At 41.0% G+C, this 18,652-nt stretch overlaps 1 protein-coding gene across 1 annotated transcript; it reads left to right on the top strand.

Moving 5' to 3' along the window:
* Positions 1–753: 753 nt before the first annotated feature.
* On the top strand, positions 754–10,137 carry LOC144527756 (multidrug and toxin extrusion protein 1-like). Its single transcript, XM_078265992.1, has 16 exons — positions 754–942; positions 1,810–1,911; positions 2,030–2,098; positions 2,327–2,475; positions 3,125–3,167; positions 3,315–3,359; positions 3,452–3,549; positions 6,708–6,805; positions 7,668–7,849; positions 8,356–8,464; positions 8,810–8,885; positions 9,132–9,201; positions 9,301–9,433; positions 9,545–9,639; positions 9,744–9,807; positions 9,896–10,137. Exons 1-16 carry the CDS (start codon positions 754–756, stop codon positions 10,135–10,137), a joined length of 1,764 nt encoding a protein of 587 aa, XP_078122118.1.
* The last annotated feature ends 8,515 nt before the right edge of the window (positions 10,138–18,652 follow it).

An 18,652-nucleotide genomic window follows, 5' to 3' on the forward strand; every position in this document is an offset into this window, starting at 1 on the left:
GAGTGATGACATTAGTATCATGAGCAAGCTATGTAGTCTAGCAATAGCAATGAAAGGACAAGTTCAGAGGTTAGGGTGGTGTTAAGCTCAGTGATAATAGGCCTAGCCTAATGTAGTAGAATCAATAGAACTGGCAGTTTTTACTGGCAGAAAGTAAACTAAAAACTAATTTTAAATTAAATCCTGAAAGTGTAAAAACAGCTGACAAACGAGAAAGTTAGAAAAAAAATGTGAGAGGAAGAATGATAGCCTCATTTCTATCAAACTTATTTAAACCTGATTTATTTCCTGCAAATACGTCTAGCCAATCAGCTTCATAAAACACAAGGCCTAGGTCTATTAATAGTAGGCTAATAGTAGTTTGAGAGGCACAAACTTAGATGTGGCACACATGCAGGCACACACATATTGTATTACACAAGGGCTAAGGTCTATTTATTAGTAATAGTAGTATGAGAGGCGCTAACTTGGATGTGGCACACACACACATGCAGGCACATACATAGGCCTTCTGTATTACTGGAGCGCATTCGGATCCCAGACAATCTGCTGAAGTCATAGTAAAACCTAAGTTAACTGAACCATGATGTGCACTTGAATGCAACATCAGATCTACCCAATTGCAGTGACGGCCGAAAACTGCTGCACGAGCTGGTTGGCAGAGGGAACTCCTGAACCACGCAAGTATCCCTTCCTCCATAACACACCGCTGTTAAAGGGAAAGCGGTCTGTCTGTTGGGAACACTTATAGTCATGGACGGTTCTATTAAAACACCAATTAAATATTCCGAGGGAGTGAAAGAAGATATAAAAGTAGGTAAGGCGGATGCTTCTGTTCAAGGCGCCGGTGATAGCCGGGGCTCCTGCCTGAACATGCGTTGCTTCATCCCGCCGGACTACCGGCATGAGCTGGTACAACTTTTCAAGCTAGCGGGACCAGTGGTAAGAATATTTTGGAACTGTGTTTTTCGTTTTTGAACAGTAACGTTAACTGTTGCTTGAGTGGTAACGTAAATGTTTGAATGTGTTCACGTTTCTCCCATTTTCTGTGCATTGTGTTTGCATTAGTAATTAGTTTATAACTTTAAGCAGCATATATTTAATAAGGAATACCGTATGGGCTACATACTAAGTACATATGAAGTAAACCCAGTCTTATGTGAGATTATAATTATTATTGAAGATGGTGTAAACATAGCATAACCTTAGGCTTACTCACTGGCTTTTGGTCATACTTAATTTTGTTTCAAAATGTAACGGGATGTAGGCCTATTGGAGTTGCTGTGTCTTATATTAGTTTGTTATAACGTTAGACCATTACATTGTATTCAGTATTCACTTCATTTGTCATTTCACTGAGTACTTGCATACCCAGAAGAAACGAAAAGTTGTTTCTCACACTTTACTGTTTGTCACAGTGCAATAATAAAAACAGGAATAATACGTGTACTAAGTTTAAAAAATAGGTGTAAAATAGAACTAAAAACAAAAATTCAGACAGAACAATCAGTCCAGTATAGGAACCATTTTAAAGTGCAGTTTAACAGCGTCACTGTTTAGTAATACATAGCAAGCCACCTCTAATCAAATTCATGCCTACGTGCAACCATTGCATGGTTAGTTGGTTATTAGAAATACGTATTGTTATACATTAGTTATATTTATACAGTAAGGCTTATGATATTCATTAGGTCTTCACTCACTGAAAATGTCTATAATTATGCCTCATGTTTGTATTTATTTTGTATGAAATATCTGCCTTGTGTATTAACATGAAAATGAGGACTGATATTTGTGTTTGTACTCCAGATCATTTCCCAGTTGATGGTCTTCATGATCAGTTTCATCAGCACTGTATTCTGTGGTCACCTGGGGAAAACTGAACTTGCAGGAGTGGCATTATCAATTTCGGTGAGGAGACTTTCTCTAATCCTATCTGGGTTTGAACTGGTATCCCAGCCTGCCAGTACTGGCATCTGATTTATCTATCTTTTAATGTTTATGTTTTTCTCTTAATTGTGTTTTGCAGGTGGTTAATGTCACCGGTATTTCCATTGGCACTGGTTTGTCGTTAACTTGTGATACCCTCATATCTCAGGTAGTGTTCTCACCAGAGGTTGTTCTTTCACTTCCTTTATCTAACCAAGACAAACACAACTGTTACTGCTGCGTTCCCAGGTAGTCCTGGGGTCCCCTTTAAAACAACTCAACAAGGAGCTTTTGTATCATGTTAGTTTTTTTTGACCAGTCCTACCCTTGGTTATTGGTGTGATTTGGTGTTTTGCATCTCTGCTTATGTAAGTTTCCGTCTACCTGTTTCATGCAGACGTATGGGAGCGGTAACTTGAAGCGTGTGGGTGTGATTCTCCAGAGGGGGGTTCTGATTCTGCTGCTGGCCTGTTTCCCCTGCTGGGCTATCCTCATCAACACTGAGCCTCTCCTACTCGCTGTCAAACAGAGCCCAGAGGTTGCCAGGTCGGTCATTATTTAATCCCTAAACAACCTTCAGCATCTTTCCCTTTAGAGACACTGCTGTACATGTGGTCTTATTGAGACTGACTTAACACTTATCTGTTTTCCTCTGTCCTCCTGTTTTTAACTGTCTATTTTCACTCAATGTTGCACTGTACAGCACCTTGTAACCATAGTTTTAGAAGGTGCTTTATAAATAAAATGTACCTACTTATTTATCAATACACAGTAAAATGTGCCAAAACTTCGGTAAGCATTCCTATGGAAGCCCAGTATTCATATGTTGACTTGTCATAAGGCCCTGCAGTGTGTATCAGGATGTGCCGTTATAAATCTGCTAAGCTAAAGGTTTTTGTTCACATTAGTCACTAAAACACTGATGCATGGGAAAATAGGATCCAAGTTGAAAAAACAAGCACATTACCCTTTACACCTGCATAAACTTTTTTTGCCACTTGGGGGCAGCAGAAAAAAGCTAAACACTGTCACCTTTTAGGTATAGGTATGGCAGATGTTAGGAAATAGTTCCTTATTTATACATTCAGAAGATACAGAGCTACAAAAGTATTAATTCAGAGTTGTGTTTATGTACAGCCATGTTTTTCAACCCAACAATTAAATGCACATTTGTTTGTTGTCTTTCTGTGTCAAGTATTGCTCAGCTGTATGTGAAGATCTTCATGCCTTCTCTGCCAGTGAGTTTGGTGCATTCTGAACCCTCTGTATCAAGATAATACAAAACATAGATGTTTTCAATTTCTGCATGATCATTACGCTCAAGCTCAAATTTGCCAACACTATGCCAAAGTAACACTGATTCATTTTTCTGTTTTCATTTTCAGGCTGCCTTTATGTACCAGCTGCAAGGGAGGTATCTTCAAAACCAGGTACAGCAATGCAAACTACACCATATTTTAAAGTTTATGGCTGAACCATAGTTATTAAAACTGATATTGATACCAGGTGCTGTTGTTTACAGGGAATTATATGGCCTCAGGTTGTGACAGGAGTGATTGCAAATATCCTCAACGCAATCATCAACTACGTCTTCCTCTACTGTCTGGATTTGGGCGTTGCGTGAGTTTTCCAGCCTTATTATTTTATAGTAGAGCTTACTAAAAAAGTGTGATACTCATAGTGTGATCTAGTGAGATACAGACAACACAATGTCATAGCCACATGTCTCAGCTTACTACAGAAAAAATCCAGAAGCCAAAAGCCTCAAAAATTGATTTTTTTTCTCCTACATATAATTAGAATATCATGAAAGAGTTGATTTATGTCAGTAATTCCATTCAAAAAGTGAAACTTGTATAATGTATACATTAATTCCACACAGACTGATATATTTCAAGTGTTTATTGCTTTTAATTTTGATGATTATAACTGACAACTAATGAAAACCCCAAATTCAGTATCTCAGAAAATTAGAATATTACTTAAGACCAATACAAAAAAAGGATTTTTAGAAATGTTGGCCAACTGAAAAGTATGAACATGAAAAGTATGAGCTCAATACTTAATTGGGGCTCCTTTTGCCTGAATTACTGCAGCAATGCGGCGTGGCATGGAGTCGATCAGTCTGTGGCACTGCTCAGGTGTTATGAGAGCCCAGGTTGCTCTGATAGTGGCCTTCAGCTCTTCTGCATTGTTGGGTCTGGCATATCGCATCTTCCTCTTCACAATACCCCATAGATTTTCTATAGGGTTAAGGTCAGGCGAGTTTGCTGGCCAATTAAGAACAGGGATACCATGGTCCTTAAACCAGGTTCTGGTAGCTTTGGCACTGTGTGCAGGTGCCAAGTCCTGTTGGAAAATGAAATCTGCATCTCCATAAAGTTGGTCAGCAGCAGGAAGCATGAAGTGCTCTAAAACTTCCTGGTAGACGGCTGCGTTGACCTTGGACCTCGGAAAACACAGTGGACCAACACCAGCAGATGACATGGCACCCTAAACCATCACTGACTGTGGAAACTTTACACTGGACTTCAAGCAACGTGGATTCTGTGCCTCTCCTCTCTTCCTCCAGACTCTGGGACCTTGATTTCCAAAGGAAATGCAAAATTTACTTTCATCAGAGAACATAACTTTGGACCACTCAGCAGCAGTCCAGTCCTTTTTGTCTTTAGCCCAGGCGAGACACTTCTGACGCCGTGTCTTGTTCAGGAGTGGCTTGACACAAGGAATGCGACAGCTGAAACCCATGTCTTGCATACATCTGTGCGTGGTGGTTCTTGAAGCACTGACTCCAGCTGCAGTCCACTCTTTGTGAATCTCCCCCACATTTTTGAATGGGTTTTGTTTCACAATCCTCTCCAGGGTGTAGTTATCCCTATTGCTTGTAAACTTTTTTCTACCACATCTTTTCCTTCCCTTTGCGTCTCTATTAATGTGCTTGGACACAGAGCTCTGTGAACAGCCAGCCTCTTTAGCAATGACCTTTTGTGTCTTGCCCTCCTTGTGCAAGGTGTCAATGGTCGTCTTTTGGACAGCTGTCAAGTCAGCAGTCTTCCCCATGATTGTGTAGCCTACAGAACTAGACTGAGGGACCATTTAAAGGCCTTTGCAGGTGTTTTGAGTTAATTAGCTGATTAGAGTGTGGCACCAGGTGTCTTCAATATTGAACCTTTTCACAATATTCTAATTTTCTGAGATACTGAATTTGGGGTTTTCATTAGTTGTCAGTTCCAATCATCAAAAGTAAAAAAAAATAAACTCTTAAATATATAAATATATCAGTCTGTGTGGAATGAATGTATACATTATACAAGTTTCACTTTTTGAATGGAATTACTGAAATAAATCAACTTTGTCATGATATTCTAATTATATGACCAGCACCTGTATGTCTGTGCGTTTTTCTGATTTCCATTAATACTTGAAATAACTATACATAAATATATAGAAATAAGTCATTATATATTGCACAGGGTGTCATATGCTTATAGGAGGTCTATCGACTTGTCTGCTCATTGACTAAAAATGTAGACGGGTCTTATAGCATTTAAATCTAACTGGTCCGAGCAAATGTCGCTCGAGTACACGTGGGCTCATGTCGCGTCAGAGGAGTCTTCAGCTTTCTATTGGTGTATCACAGGCAAACCTTTACCGATTGGCTTATACCAGGTGTCTGTTAAAACCTCTGATCTCAGAGAATACAGTGACGCCCACATCGAGTTGCTAGGAGCCTTAGGAGAGAAGCGAGCCGCGTTAGAAGTCCGGAAATGAAAAACAGTTTAGTGATTTTCCGTTGTGATTCGGCCAGAAACGTCAAGATTGTGAGGCGAACAGCTCGTTTTGGATATAATGGCTTGGATATTCCATTTCCTTGGACTCTTGGGGATTCAACAAAAAAAAGTTTTGGGCAAAAAATCCCCGCAGTGGCTAAAGGGACAAGGAAAAAGGTATGGATGCACTAGACACCAGCTGCGCCGTTTACGCTGTATTGTTTTATTTTCTATAACTTCGTAGCAGTTGTATAACTGCTATAAAGAGTCTAAGCTTTCAATTGGTGTGTCGCATGGCTGTATATTTTGAAGATTTAATGCTTTAAAGTTATAAAAACGTTTATGAGTGGAGGTTACAGCGACGCCACAGCCACAAGGTGTCCCGTACACGGTACAGTGAACGTTAAGAGGTTAAAACATCTTTTTTTTTCTGCTCCTTTATACCTACAGTATGTAGTCAAGCCTCTCAAATTAAAACAACACACACGCATGTGTGCTCTCTCTCTGTGTGTAACAGATTTTTTTCCCTGCATGCCTCCACGATGTGTAGACAGCCAATCAGCAGCAGTATAGGATCTTGGTAGAAGCATGCTGCATGCTTATTGGCTCACTGACGCTGATGAGATTTACTCCTTAGGTATTGACTAAGGAGGCAATTTGGTCAATGCCTAAAAAGTATTATTGTTATGTCCCTGAATTGAAGGAAGTTGTATTTCATATAATATGGTAGATATAGTACAGTGAGTGACCAAAAACATTTTTTGGTTATGTATGATTGATCAATCAATCTTTCTGTCCTAGCCTGATAATAAGACTATACTAATCCAACATAACAGATATAAATGCCTTTTAAATTTAATAATTCAAAATCTATTATCATTTGTCAAATGTAATGTTCATTACTCAATTGTTGTATTGGATGGCATTGTGCAGAGTGTTATTATGCAGTAACTTTTGTTTATTAATCTGAATGATCATCTGGACCCCAATTTTTTGTCTTTCTTTAAGTGGATCTGCTGCAGCCAATGCTATCTCACAGTATTTGCTGGCTGTAATCTTATTCGTGTACATCTGCTGCAGGGGTCTGCACAAGGCCACATGGGGAGGTCAGTTGTTTTCTCATTGTTTTTGAGATATTTGACCACAACATGAAATTGATTAAATATATTTTATTTTCTTCTTATGGGGTTGACTGCAGTCATTGTCTTATTCTATCCAGTAATTTCATCCTCTTTCATCATTAAAGTCTCTGGTCTTTTAGAACTTCTAAATAGGTTGTCTGTTGTTGAACATTCCAGTTTTTAATGTTTGGCTAGGTTAGTTACACTCTATAACTGTGTAATGTTGTGTAGAGGAGAGGTTACAGTGACGTAAATTGTCAGAAGGCTGTTGTATAAGACTAGCAATAATTTGCCAGTAGTGCAGTCATCCTGGCCTTTTTCTGACTTGAACAATCTATTTATGTATTATATATATATAGATAGATAGATAGATAGATAGATCGATCTATATATATATAGATATTTACGTTAAGCTACAGGTTCTTTTAATTTCTCATCTCATGTTAGAGCAATCTCCTGCTATGCTAAAATCATAATACAGAAAAGGATGGATATATGTTGATGTCATAAAGTGGGCTTTAAGTTTAACCCTTGTGTTGTCCTTTGGGTCATCGGCACCCATCCAGTTTATTTGACGTTTTGTATTGGCCTGGCATTGAGCTTTGGGGTCCCCCCCTCCCCCGGTTCATGTGAAATGACATCACGTAGTACGCAAGGGTCACCGGGGGGATGGGTCCTGGTGACCCGAAGGACAACACAAGGGTTAAACTTGAAGCCCACTTTATGACATCAACATATATCCATCCTTTTCTGTATTATGATTTTAGCATAGCAGGAGTTTGCTCTAACATGAGATGAGAAATTAAAAGATAACCTGTAGCTTAACGTAAAGACCTCTGACCCACAGGTTGGACACTGGACTGTCTGCAGGAGTGGGGACCCTTTGTCCGGCTGGCCATCCCCAGTATGCTCATGCTTTGTCTGGAGTGGTGGATATTTGAAATAGGTGGATTCCTGGCCGGAGTGATCAGTGAGACTGAGCTGGGAGCTCATTCTATAGCTTATGAGCTGACGGCCTTAGCTTACATGGTAACTCTTCTAAATGTTTTTCCCCGCCCATCATTATGTATTCATTTTAACCGTTAACTAGAGCTGCAAAGATAAATCGATTACTTAACTATTTAAATAATCGCCAACTATTTGAAACGATTAATCTGTTTGAGTAATTTTTTGAAGAAAACGCGAAAATACTTTGATTCCAGCTTCTTAAATGTGAATATTTTCTATTTCATTCACTTCTCTATGACAGTAAACTGAATAGCTTTGTGTTGTGGACAAAACAAGACATTTGAGGACGTCATTTTGGGCATCTTGATCGACATTTTTTCCCATTTTCTGGCATTTTATAGACCACACTACTAATCAATTAATCAAGAAAATAATCGACAGATTAATCAACTATAAAAATAATTGTTAGTTGCAGCCCTACCGCCAACCCTCTGTTTGTGTACTGGTCATAGCTCTAGTAAAATATTGGTTAAGCAAAAGTAGCACTAATACATTTTTGGTAATAACTGCTCTATATCCTCCCATAGTTCCCACTTGGATTTGCTGCTGCTGCCAGTGTACGGGTTGGGAATGCTCTTGGTGCAGGAAACATAGAGCAGGCCAAACTGTCTTCCAAAGTCCCCATCATTTGTGCATGTAAGACCCCATGCATACTGTACATGATGCCTGCAACGCCCTTCACTTGAGGGGTAGTAGTAGTTTAGCGGCCTTATGTAGTCTAGACTGTTCTTAAAACCTTTGGTTTGAATGTTTATTTCAGAGGAATTTAATTGAACTTTTGACCCATTACAAGAGATATCAGAGATCTCTCAGATTGAATCAATAGTCACACTTTATATTTAAAATTAATCATTGCAATTATTGTACACACCACAGTTTTGAGCGTCTTCTTACACTTGAACCATCCATTCATAATATTCCACTTTCTTGTCTTCACCTCTTCCCTGATGATTATAATATATCAATTTCTCCCCATGGCAGTCATAATTGCATGTTTCATTGGAGCCAGCCTCAGCCTCGCCAGAAATGTCATTGGATACATCTTTACATCAGAACAGTAAGTAAAGTCTTTTTGAAGGGGGGAGTGTGCATAAGACTGACATGACACCGTCATAACTATAACATAACATTCGCAGAGTCTGCCATACAGTATCTGTTGCCCAGTTTGTTCCATTTCAGTTAAGCTAAACAAACCTAATCTGTTCATTGTATTTATATGTCAGCTGGAGATGTTTCCTCACTAAAGAACCTTTGCCAAAACATCTTTTAGTGTCTACCAATAGTCTCTATCTGCATTTTTTAGGGACATTTTACAGAGGGTTGCTGACGTCATGATCATATTTGGCTTCATGCATCTTGCTGATGCTGTTGCGGTGAGAAACAACCTAATGGTAGTCGTCAGGATTTTAGACCCAATATTGACATATACAGAATGTGATTGATGTGACCAAATCTCTGTTTGATTTGGGCAGGCTGTGGCTGGAGGGGTTCTCAGAGGAGCAGGGAAACAGTTGATTGGTGCTCTGTGTAACCTGGTGGGATACTACCTTATTGGTTTCCCTATTGGTGTGTCCCTAATGTTTGCAGCAAACATGGGCATTGTAGGTAAGACCCGACCATTAATGTACAGTTCTGCAATTACTGCTGTATTATCTCCTGCTTGTCAAGTAGAGTTTCAGAAAGCCATTAATACTCCTCTCTCGTCTCTGTAAAAAGGACTATGGACAGGACTTTGCATTTGTGTGTTGATGCAGTCGATTTTCTTCATCACATTTGTGTGCAAGCTCGATTGGAAGAAGGCTGCTGAAGAGGTGCGAACCTACATCCCTTGACCAATAAAAATTTTGACTTTGTTTCAAGATGAGTTTAAAGTTAATACCTGATGTTAATAACTATTTATAATGTTTCTGATCAGGCTCTTGTGAGAGCAGGAGTCCAAATCAAAGAAGAAAATGAGATGGTTGAGATGAAAATTAAAGGTAAGCTCCGACGCCTGAACTGACCCAACTGAAACATCCTTGTGTGACAGTATGTTGTTAAAACTAAAGGTTCTCTCCAAACCTCCAGACTCGAATCAGAACCAGTACCCGGTCAGCACTACTGCATCTAGTGGTGAGATTGCTGAGGTGGACCACACATATCAGGAGGCGCATATTGCAGACCAGAATAAATCCACTACCACTACAGTGGGAAATGTTCTGTCAATAACTCAACTGATTTTACGTCGTGGCCTCATATTGCTGCTCATGGTCATCATCCTCGTCACAGGAATCATCGCAGACATCTTCCTCACCAGGCTGCTGAAATAAGTCATCCGATGATTCAAAGCTTGCTTTCAGACTGATGGCTGTCAGGATCGATAGCATCCACCCGTTAAACTAAATATAAATGTTAACACTGAATCACCTTGTAATGAAATGGTTGCTGTTGCTGTTGATCCCACTGAGGATCAACCCCTGAGTCTGCAGCTTTGTGCAGTGTTTAGCCAACAACCCTTTCATATACTACTGGACAGCCACTTAATGGCAGAGAGTTGAATCAAACAAGGCAATAAGCGTTGACTATCTAGCCAATGAGACCCAAATATTTTTTGAGGAGTTACAATGTACAACAGTCTGGACAGCAATATGAAACCAAGCCTACTATAGCCTACAATATAGAGGGCGAAAATGGCTTAATGCAATTTTGCAAGAATTTCTTGAGGCATGTTTGATTCGCCTAAGTAAGTAAGGTGCCTAAGAGTAAGGTGCTGTATTCTGTATAATAGTGAATTTAAATAATTTACTATAATGTTTAAAGATATATCTGAGGGTATTTTTGTTGGTTTTCTTGCCTGTACTAAAATGAACATCTATTTTTTTTTTTTTTTAACATGTTCAAAATAAACTAGACTATTAGTGGAACATGCCAAGTTGAAGCGTAACTCTCACCAAAATGCAACCTAGGGTCTTTTTGTGAATGTACCCGAGTCAAACTTTAGTTTAAAAGCATATTTAGGACAGAAGCGTCACTTTTAAGATTTACCGTATCTTCGTTTTTTGGTCAAATGGCCTTTTGAATGGGAGTGCTAGGGGCACTTTTATGCTAGCCTCAAAATAGCTATTTTTAAAACACTAAGAAGGCTCGACACAACATGAAACTTTGCTCCAAGTATGACCAGGGTCTCTACACATGAACTCCAGCATTGAAAACATTGTTTGTGTACACAGAGTTTACTAAAAAGAGAGGTTTTGAGCAACTCACATTAGCAGTTGTTGTTTACGCTATCCACCATTTTCCCAGTCAAAAATAGGCGATCTCTGAATGCGAATGAACGGACTCCATAGGAGGAAATGTCATTCTTATATGAGGCTCCTTTTTCAACTACAAGGTCAATATTGTGTTTCACTAACGACAAAACAACAAATTATCCATGCATTTATATGGAACTAAGCTTTAGGAGCTTTCCATCTTTACTCTCCTCCCTCGACTGTTTTTGACTGGCTCGATAGACGGCGACCGGAAGAACAACAGCTACAGTGAGTTGTTAAAACCTTTCTTTTTAGTAAACTCTGTGTACACAAATGTTCTTAATGCTCAAGTTCACGTGTAGAGCCCCTGGTGATACTTCGAGCAAAGTTTCATGTTGTGTCGAGCCTTCTTAGTGTTTTAAAAATAGCTATTTTGAGGCTAGCATAAAAGTGCCCCTAGCGCTTCCATTCAAAAGGCCATTTGACCGAAAAACGAAGATATGGTAAATCTTAAAAGTGACGCTTCCGTCCTAATTATGCTTTTAAACGATAGTTTGACTCGGGTACTTTCACAAAAAGACCCTAGGTTGCATTTTGGCAAGAGTTGCGCTTTAAGTAGCTCAGGTAGAGTTAAAGAAGAAAAGGTTTGGAATATGTTTTGATTTAAGAGAGAACCTTTTGAGAAGTTGACACACTGTGCCTTGGGTTCAAGTGAAAATAAAGTGAAGACACTTGAATGTATTTGTGTATAGGTACTCAGGTGGCATCACATGCCCCACAGTGGAAAGACTGAGTCTGTGTGTATAACATATTATGGCAATAGTACTTATTATTTCGTCATCAAAAGTTTAAAACATGAGAATTCTGAACACCACAAATCAAACCCATGTGCTTTTGCAAGTTTGCCATAGGTCACACAGGGGAACAAAGCCACAGAGAAGGTGTAACCATAGACTGTAAAAATAAAACAATAGCCATGACAACACTCATTGATTTGTGGACTGCCGTTTTAAAGTCATGAGTTTGGCTATTTGCCTGCTGCCATCTTGTTTTTTTGAAACCGGAGGTGACGATTTTTGGATGAAAGCGTGAAGCTAGGGAGGTTGACACGGCCAAGCCATTGTTGTTTATGGTTGCAGTAGCGCTGCGCTAAACTAAATGCTACAGAGGGAAAGTTGCCGATTTTCAAACCTTCTGTAGCAATTTACAGACGCAGATCTCCTGGTACTGGCACCATTCATCGGCATGTAGTACGGCAGTACACAGAAAATTTGGAAACGTTCCCTTAAGTTACCAGCTAATGCTAGCTGTAGCTAGCTAGCATGGTTAGCGGAACTCTGAATAAGAAAACAATTAGGCAAACAAAATGTTCCAAATAACTTTGATAAAGTGGAAACACATTGAGGGTCAAAGTTTTAGACGAAAGCAGACAACACCTAAAAGCAAAGTTACAACTATTTAAATCTACGCAGTGCCATGGATACGCATTGCTGAGCCTCTGTACTGATTGACAGGTCAGCGTGTAGCCACGCCGTAAAGTATTGTCAAAAAGAAGGGAGTCGCCCCCTGTTGGAAATTAGATAGAATGCAGGTTGATGGTAGACCGGGTAAACCCAGCCCGATCTGCCGGCAATTTGATTTCGCCCTGCAGCTCAGGCTGGAAACATGTACATTTTTCTATCATGCTTCCGTTACAAATCTGCGGGGACTAGGGTGACCAGCTCATGCCGGTAGGTTTGACCGGGACAGTCCCGATTCCAAGTTGCGTGTCCCGAGTCCCGACAAAAGCCTGTTGGGACGCTAAAATGTCCCGGTTTTCACCAACCACTATGAAATTGTCCCGGTTGTCAGCGATTACATAGCCGACGTGGTCTTATTATAGGCCGATCATTAACTAAACCCATGTAGAAAGAAGCGTCCAGCATATGATTTTAACAATGTGTGTGTGTGTGTGTGTGTGTGTCAGTCAATCGTAGCGGTCTGCGTCTGCATAATATGTGCAGCCAGCGTTACAATGTATATTTGTAAACATTGTTGCAATGCCTCTTCTTATCTGTCTCGTTTTAACAAGTCCTTCCAGGTCCGCTGGAAAGTCAGCGGACGAGCGCTGGGTGGAAATGTTCAAAAGCAGGGAGATTCCGTTCAAAAAAATGTAGGTCTCCTTTGTCAGTTCGCCATTTGTCTACCAGGCACAAAGTGGATCTTTTCGCTCATGAACAACACATGGACTGACGAGAGGAACCGCATGACCATTCCCACCTTAAACCCCAATTTTGCTGACACCTGTGCGCAATTTCACAGTAGGCTTTCAGCCAACAAATTGATTCTTGAGCAAATTCACTCCTCTAACAAATATACGGAATTAATGTTTCCAATAGGGAAGCTATCTGCTCTATTAAATGAGATTACATTTGTGTGTGTGTGTTGTTGGTTAGAATAACACTGGTAACACTTTACGGTAAGGGTACATGAATTATCATGAATTCATGCATGAATTAATTGATGTAGGCTATGTATTATTATGCATTATGTAATTAATGATTTATGTGTTACTGCATTGCTTAATATCCCATGAATCATCAGGAATTGACGTGTTTATAGTCTGTCATTCGTGGCCTCATACATGAACAACACAACGAAAGCATTAGTTACGTGGGCACATCATTATGAATTATGATTTATTAAGCATGATCATGATTATTTTTCTGCAAATTCTGATTTGAACACACCTGTGCATAATGATGTACCCACCTTACCTAATGTTTGAGTTGATGTGTTGTTCATGCATGAGGTCATGAATGAGAGGCTTTGAACTCATGTCAATTCCTGATGATTCATAAAATATAAAGGAATAAAGTAATGCACAAATCATGAATTAATTCATGCATGAATTCATAATTCATGTATCCTTACCTTAAAGTCTTACCATAACTTTAGTTCAAGCCTGTGGCAGCAGTTCCAAATAATTCATTTAGTGCCATGCAATGAAAAATGCCTTTTTCACAAAGTTCAGTGGGTGCATTTACCAAAAGAATGCTTTCATTCTGAAAAATAAAGTTGGTCCCACACGAAACTCAGTCAATGTCTTTTAATATTATTTCTTAGATATGTAGGCTACATACCAATACAATTCATGAATATTAACTGAGATACCCCATTATGTTGTGAGCAGTAGGCCTACGTGTGCTGTTGGCAAAATTGTGTCTAATCTGTCTGTGTCTGTCTGACCTGGGCTGGCACATGTTTACGTCAAAAAGTGTGCGCATGCACGAGCACTACGGTCACGCGCAAAGTGTCCCGGTTTTAGTTCCGGGAAATCTGGTCACCCTAGCGGGGACCAATCACAAACTGGCTTATCCACCTGGCGCGCTACTGGCGGTTTTAACACGATGACGATAGAGAAGCGGTGGCAAGCAGCTTTTTGTTTACGTTCCACATGGCAGCCACCGGCGGTTTTAAAAGATTTAAAAGGCAAGTTATGTCTGAAAACGCAACAGAAACTTGCCCTGGAACAATTCCTACAAAAGAAAGATGCGTTTGCCTTACTACCGACTGGCTTTGGTAAAAGCGTAATTTACCAGCTACCCCGGCTGATGGCCAAAAGAATGGAGCTCAGCTCAAACCTCGTTGTTGCGGTCGTGTCACCGTTGGTTGCGCTGATTGGTTGAAGGACTATCCAATTGCGTACAGAGTCATTTGAACTATGCCCGTTGATCACGCCTCTTGTGCAGTAGAAAATACAGAGCAGAATCCCCAGACTAATGTTCAGTCTTAAAAGATTGAGCTTGGTCTGGTGATAGCCAGACTAGGAAATCTTCTCTAAAAAATCTGTAATCTCTAAAAATCTGTAATGTTTAATAGAAAAAATACTGTGTTGTAGCGTAGCCAGAGGGTCAGAAAAAGGATAGGAAGGCCAGCCCAGTCTCATGGCAGTATCGTGAAATGGTCACATTATTGAATCTATTGATTTGTGAACTGAACACGTTAGTGTCGTTATTTTCGTGTGGTGAGCACGAATTTTAAAGTAATATATTTCAATGGGAAGCATATTTCGTGATCACAGAACCATTAGGGTAGCGAGTAGTATTGATAAGGCGAAAATCCGCGCAGGGCAATTGGTCGGGGTGGTGGATGGGTCCAACAACACAGGACTTTCACCCCGGAGACCGGGGATCGCGCCCTGCGTGTTGCAGTTCCTTTCCGCGTTATTCTCTTCCTAACCACAACCGTTCCGTTGTTGTGGCGTTTCATTTCCCTGTTGTTGCGTGCCACAGAGACCGTGGATTGTGTCCCTGCGCCCAGGGATTAGAGCTTAGGTTTTTTTTTTTTTTTACATCCTCAAGCTCCATGTTGCACTTAAGCTACACCATACAGCCCAGCAGCCCCTGTGTGATGTGTGCGAGAGGAGGAGACTCTGCGCATGACACGTGTTGCATTTTGTAACTGTAGTCCAACTTGTGTAACTTCTTGGACACATTTGTTACTTTGGCCTAAATATAGCCTATATAGATAATATTTCTGATTATGGCATAGCTTTCTCCCCACCCAATTAGGCTAATAAAGTAATGATTATTATAAACACAAATGCTTGATCAAGGGCCCGGCCCGAGGATAGTGGCGGAAAATAACGGCTTGGGCTCGGGCCGAGAATCTAAACTCTACCGGGGATCACGTCCCGCGTGTGGCTGTCCATCCCGTTGTTGTCGCCAGCGTGTGGCGTTTCATTTCCCCTTTGTTGCGTCCCCCAGAGCAGCCCAGTGTCATGGCAGTTCGTGAAATGGTCACGTTCAAAAATCGTGACCTGTACACGAAATAAACGTGAAAATCGTGACCTGTACACGAATCAATAAATCAAAATACGTGACCATTTCAAGTACTGGCGTGAGACCGGGTTGGGAAGGCAGACTTCTTGAATTCCAATGAGTGTGTATTTATGGAAACAGCCAAATCCACATATGAAATGAGACTTTTAAAATATAAATAACACACTTGTAACTATCAAGAGAAAGATTTTGTAAAATAACATCTACTCATACTAAATGCCAGCAAAATGCCACTGCCTTTATAGGACTCTCAATCTACCCTGTACTGTCCCACTATCTCCCAGAGGTGGGCCTACACAACAATTCTAACATTGCAAACATCTCCACACAGCTAGACACACTTTGTGCTCCTTTACACAATTAAAAGACACTTTATGAGGTAACTTCCCCAATTACCCCTGAAATGCATCAACACACACAAAAGTTGGGTCTGTTCAATGACGTCAGTGATGACATCATCAACACCATAAATGGTCAGGGTACTAAAGTATAATCCGTTTTTCGTTTTAAACCAAAAACGAAAAAACGGGTCAATGTTTCGGTTTTGCTTTCAAACCAAAAACGGAAAAACAAAACTATGAGCTCCGTTTTCTCGTTTTTCCAATGTCCATACAAATTAAAAATGAACTGGAAAACTGCTCGTTTTTCAACTGTTGTTTTTTAGTTATTCATGTTTCCGTTTTAAGAGCGAGAATACGGGCTCATTTTTATAATGTGCATAATCATTGAAAATCTAATGGAACACAGGTCTCGTTTATAATGTTATTTTGGACTTATGTCAAAAGTCTACTAAAAGCAATGCGCTCTGGACAGGAAGTAACATTAACGTGTCAAAATAAAAGTAGGAGAGCTGTAATAACTGCCAGAAGAACAATGTACTTTAACTTTTGCCTGTAGCTTGTCAGATTAAACTACAGTTAATTATTTAGGGTTATATAAAGTATTTAATTGAGCAACATTCATTAATAGCCACAAAGGGAGTAATAATGGATATTGTTTTAAAATAGAAATAGGATTAAAATAAGTTTTAAATTACATTTTAAATAAAATCTGCATTCCCCTAGCATTATTTGTGGCATTATTGACTACTTTTACTCTAATCTTACACCAGCCAGTAAAAAAAGGCAAAAAGCCAGGCCTCTCAGCTGGTTCCCGAGGCCGCCTGGGCTCCTCGACCGGACTGTTGCCTCGTTGGTTAGCCGCTAGCTGGCTGCCCCCGTTCACCCAACGCGTGGCGGCTAATCCTAGCTGCTACAGCGGCTAACCCAATTGCTGACCTCCTTCTCACAGGAAACCACTACCAGACGTGAGCCGTGAATGAGACTGGACTTTCATCTCCTCTTGTCATGCCGTGGATCATTTTGGCACTCACATCAGTCATCCACCTCTGTGCCCCTAGTCCACAGCTAACCGCTATCACGGAGCCCTCAGTCCCTCCGCTCGGCATCGTGTTCAAATATTCAACTCTGCAACTGGTCGAACTCGTCAACTACTCCATTCCATCCTGCATCCCAGTCATCAAACAGCTCGGACTTCTACGTCGACCCAGGTACATCCACAGAAGCTCTCACCGCAACTTTGTTTTCTTCCACCACGGACAATCCATTCCATCCATCTGGTCACCTGCATGCTCTGTCGCACCTGTCCCACGTCATCAGAATGCTTCACCCACTGGATTACATAGGGCTGAACGCACCGTCAGGCTGCACAGAAAACCCGGACTGGACTACAGTGCTTTCCGCACTTCACATACTCTTAATCATACTCTCCAATCATTTGCAAATCCGCTCACTGTCCCCCCTCAACTGCAATGCCCCCACACCCCACCGACCACACGCACTGCTAACCAGAACAACCTCAGATCTCTCCAGCCTGCCCTCATCCCACCACCCTCTCACCATGCCAACTTTGCCCTCCTCAACACCCGATCGCTCAACAATAAAGCCGCTGCCCTCCATGAACTAATCCTCGACAACACTCTGGACTTCCTCCTGCTCACCGAAACCTGGCAACAACCCAACGACTTCTTCTCCCTCAACCAAGCATCCCCCCCTGGCTACAACTACATCTGCAAACCCCACCCCTCCCGCCATGGAGGTGACCTCGCTGTTATCTTCAATCAGAACTTTCGGATCACAGAACTCACCCTCCCCTCAGTATCATCGTTTGAATATCTCGCCTTCACAGCTCTTTCCTCCATCACAGTCATCCTCATTTACCGGCCACCTAAACCAAATCCCTGCTTCCTCTCTGATTTTACTGAACTCCTCACACTAGCCTCATCTCTCTCTCTCCACGTCTGCTGCTACTCGGTGATTTAAACATCCACATGGACTCCCCCACCTGCAAGCTCTCATCAGAATTCACCATTTTACTGGATAACTTCTCTCTCACCCAACATGTCACATTCCCCACCCATGAAAAAGGACACATCCTCGACCTGATCTGTTCCACAAACCAACCGGTGCTCAACCTCCATCCATGCCTCTTTCCCCTCTCTGATCACAAACTGATACGTTTCACCATCCCTTCTCCAACCCCACGCCCCCGCCTCCTCAGAGAAATCACCTTCTGCAACCTCAAATCTATCGATCCCCACCATCTCTCTGACCTGCTCTCCACCACTCTCCACCTGGACTCAACCCTGACCTCACCGGATGACCTCACAAACCACCTCAACTCCACTCTGTCTACCTCCCTCAACACCCTGGCCCACATCAAAACAAAAAACGTCACTTTTAACACCTCTTCACCCTGGTACACACCTGCAC

Source organism: Sander vitreus, chromosome 2 (assembly GCF_031162955.1).
Source record: "Sander vitreus isolate 19-12246 chromosome 2, sanVit1, whole genome shotgun sequence".
Taxonomy (NCBI): Eukaryota; Metazoa; Chordata; class Actinopteri; order Perciformes; family Percidae; genus Sander; species Sander vitreus.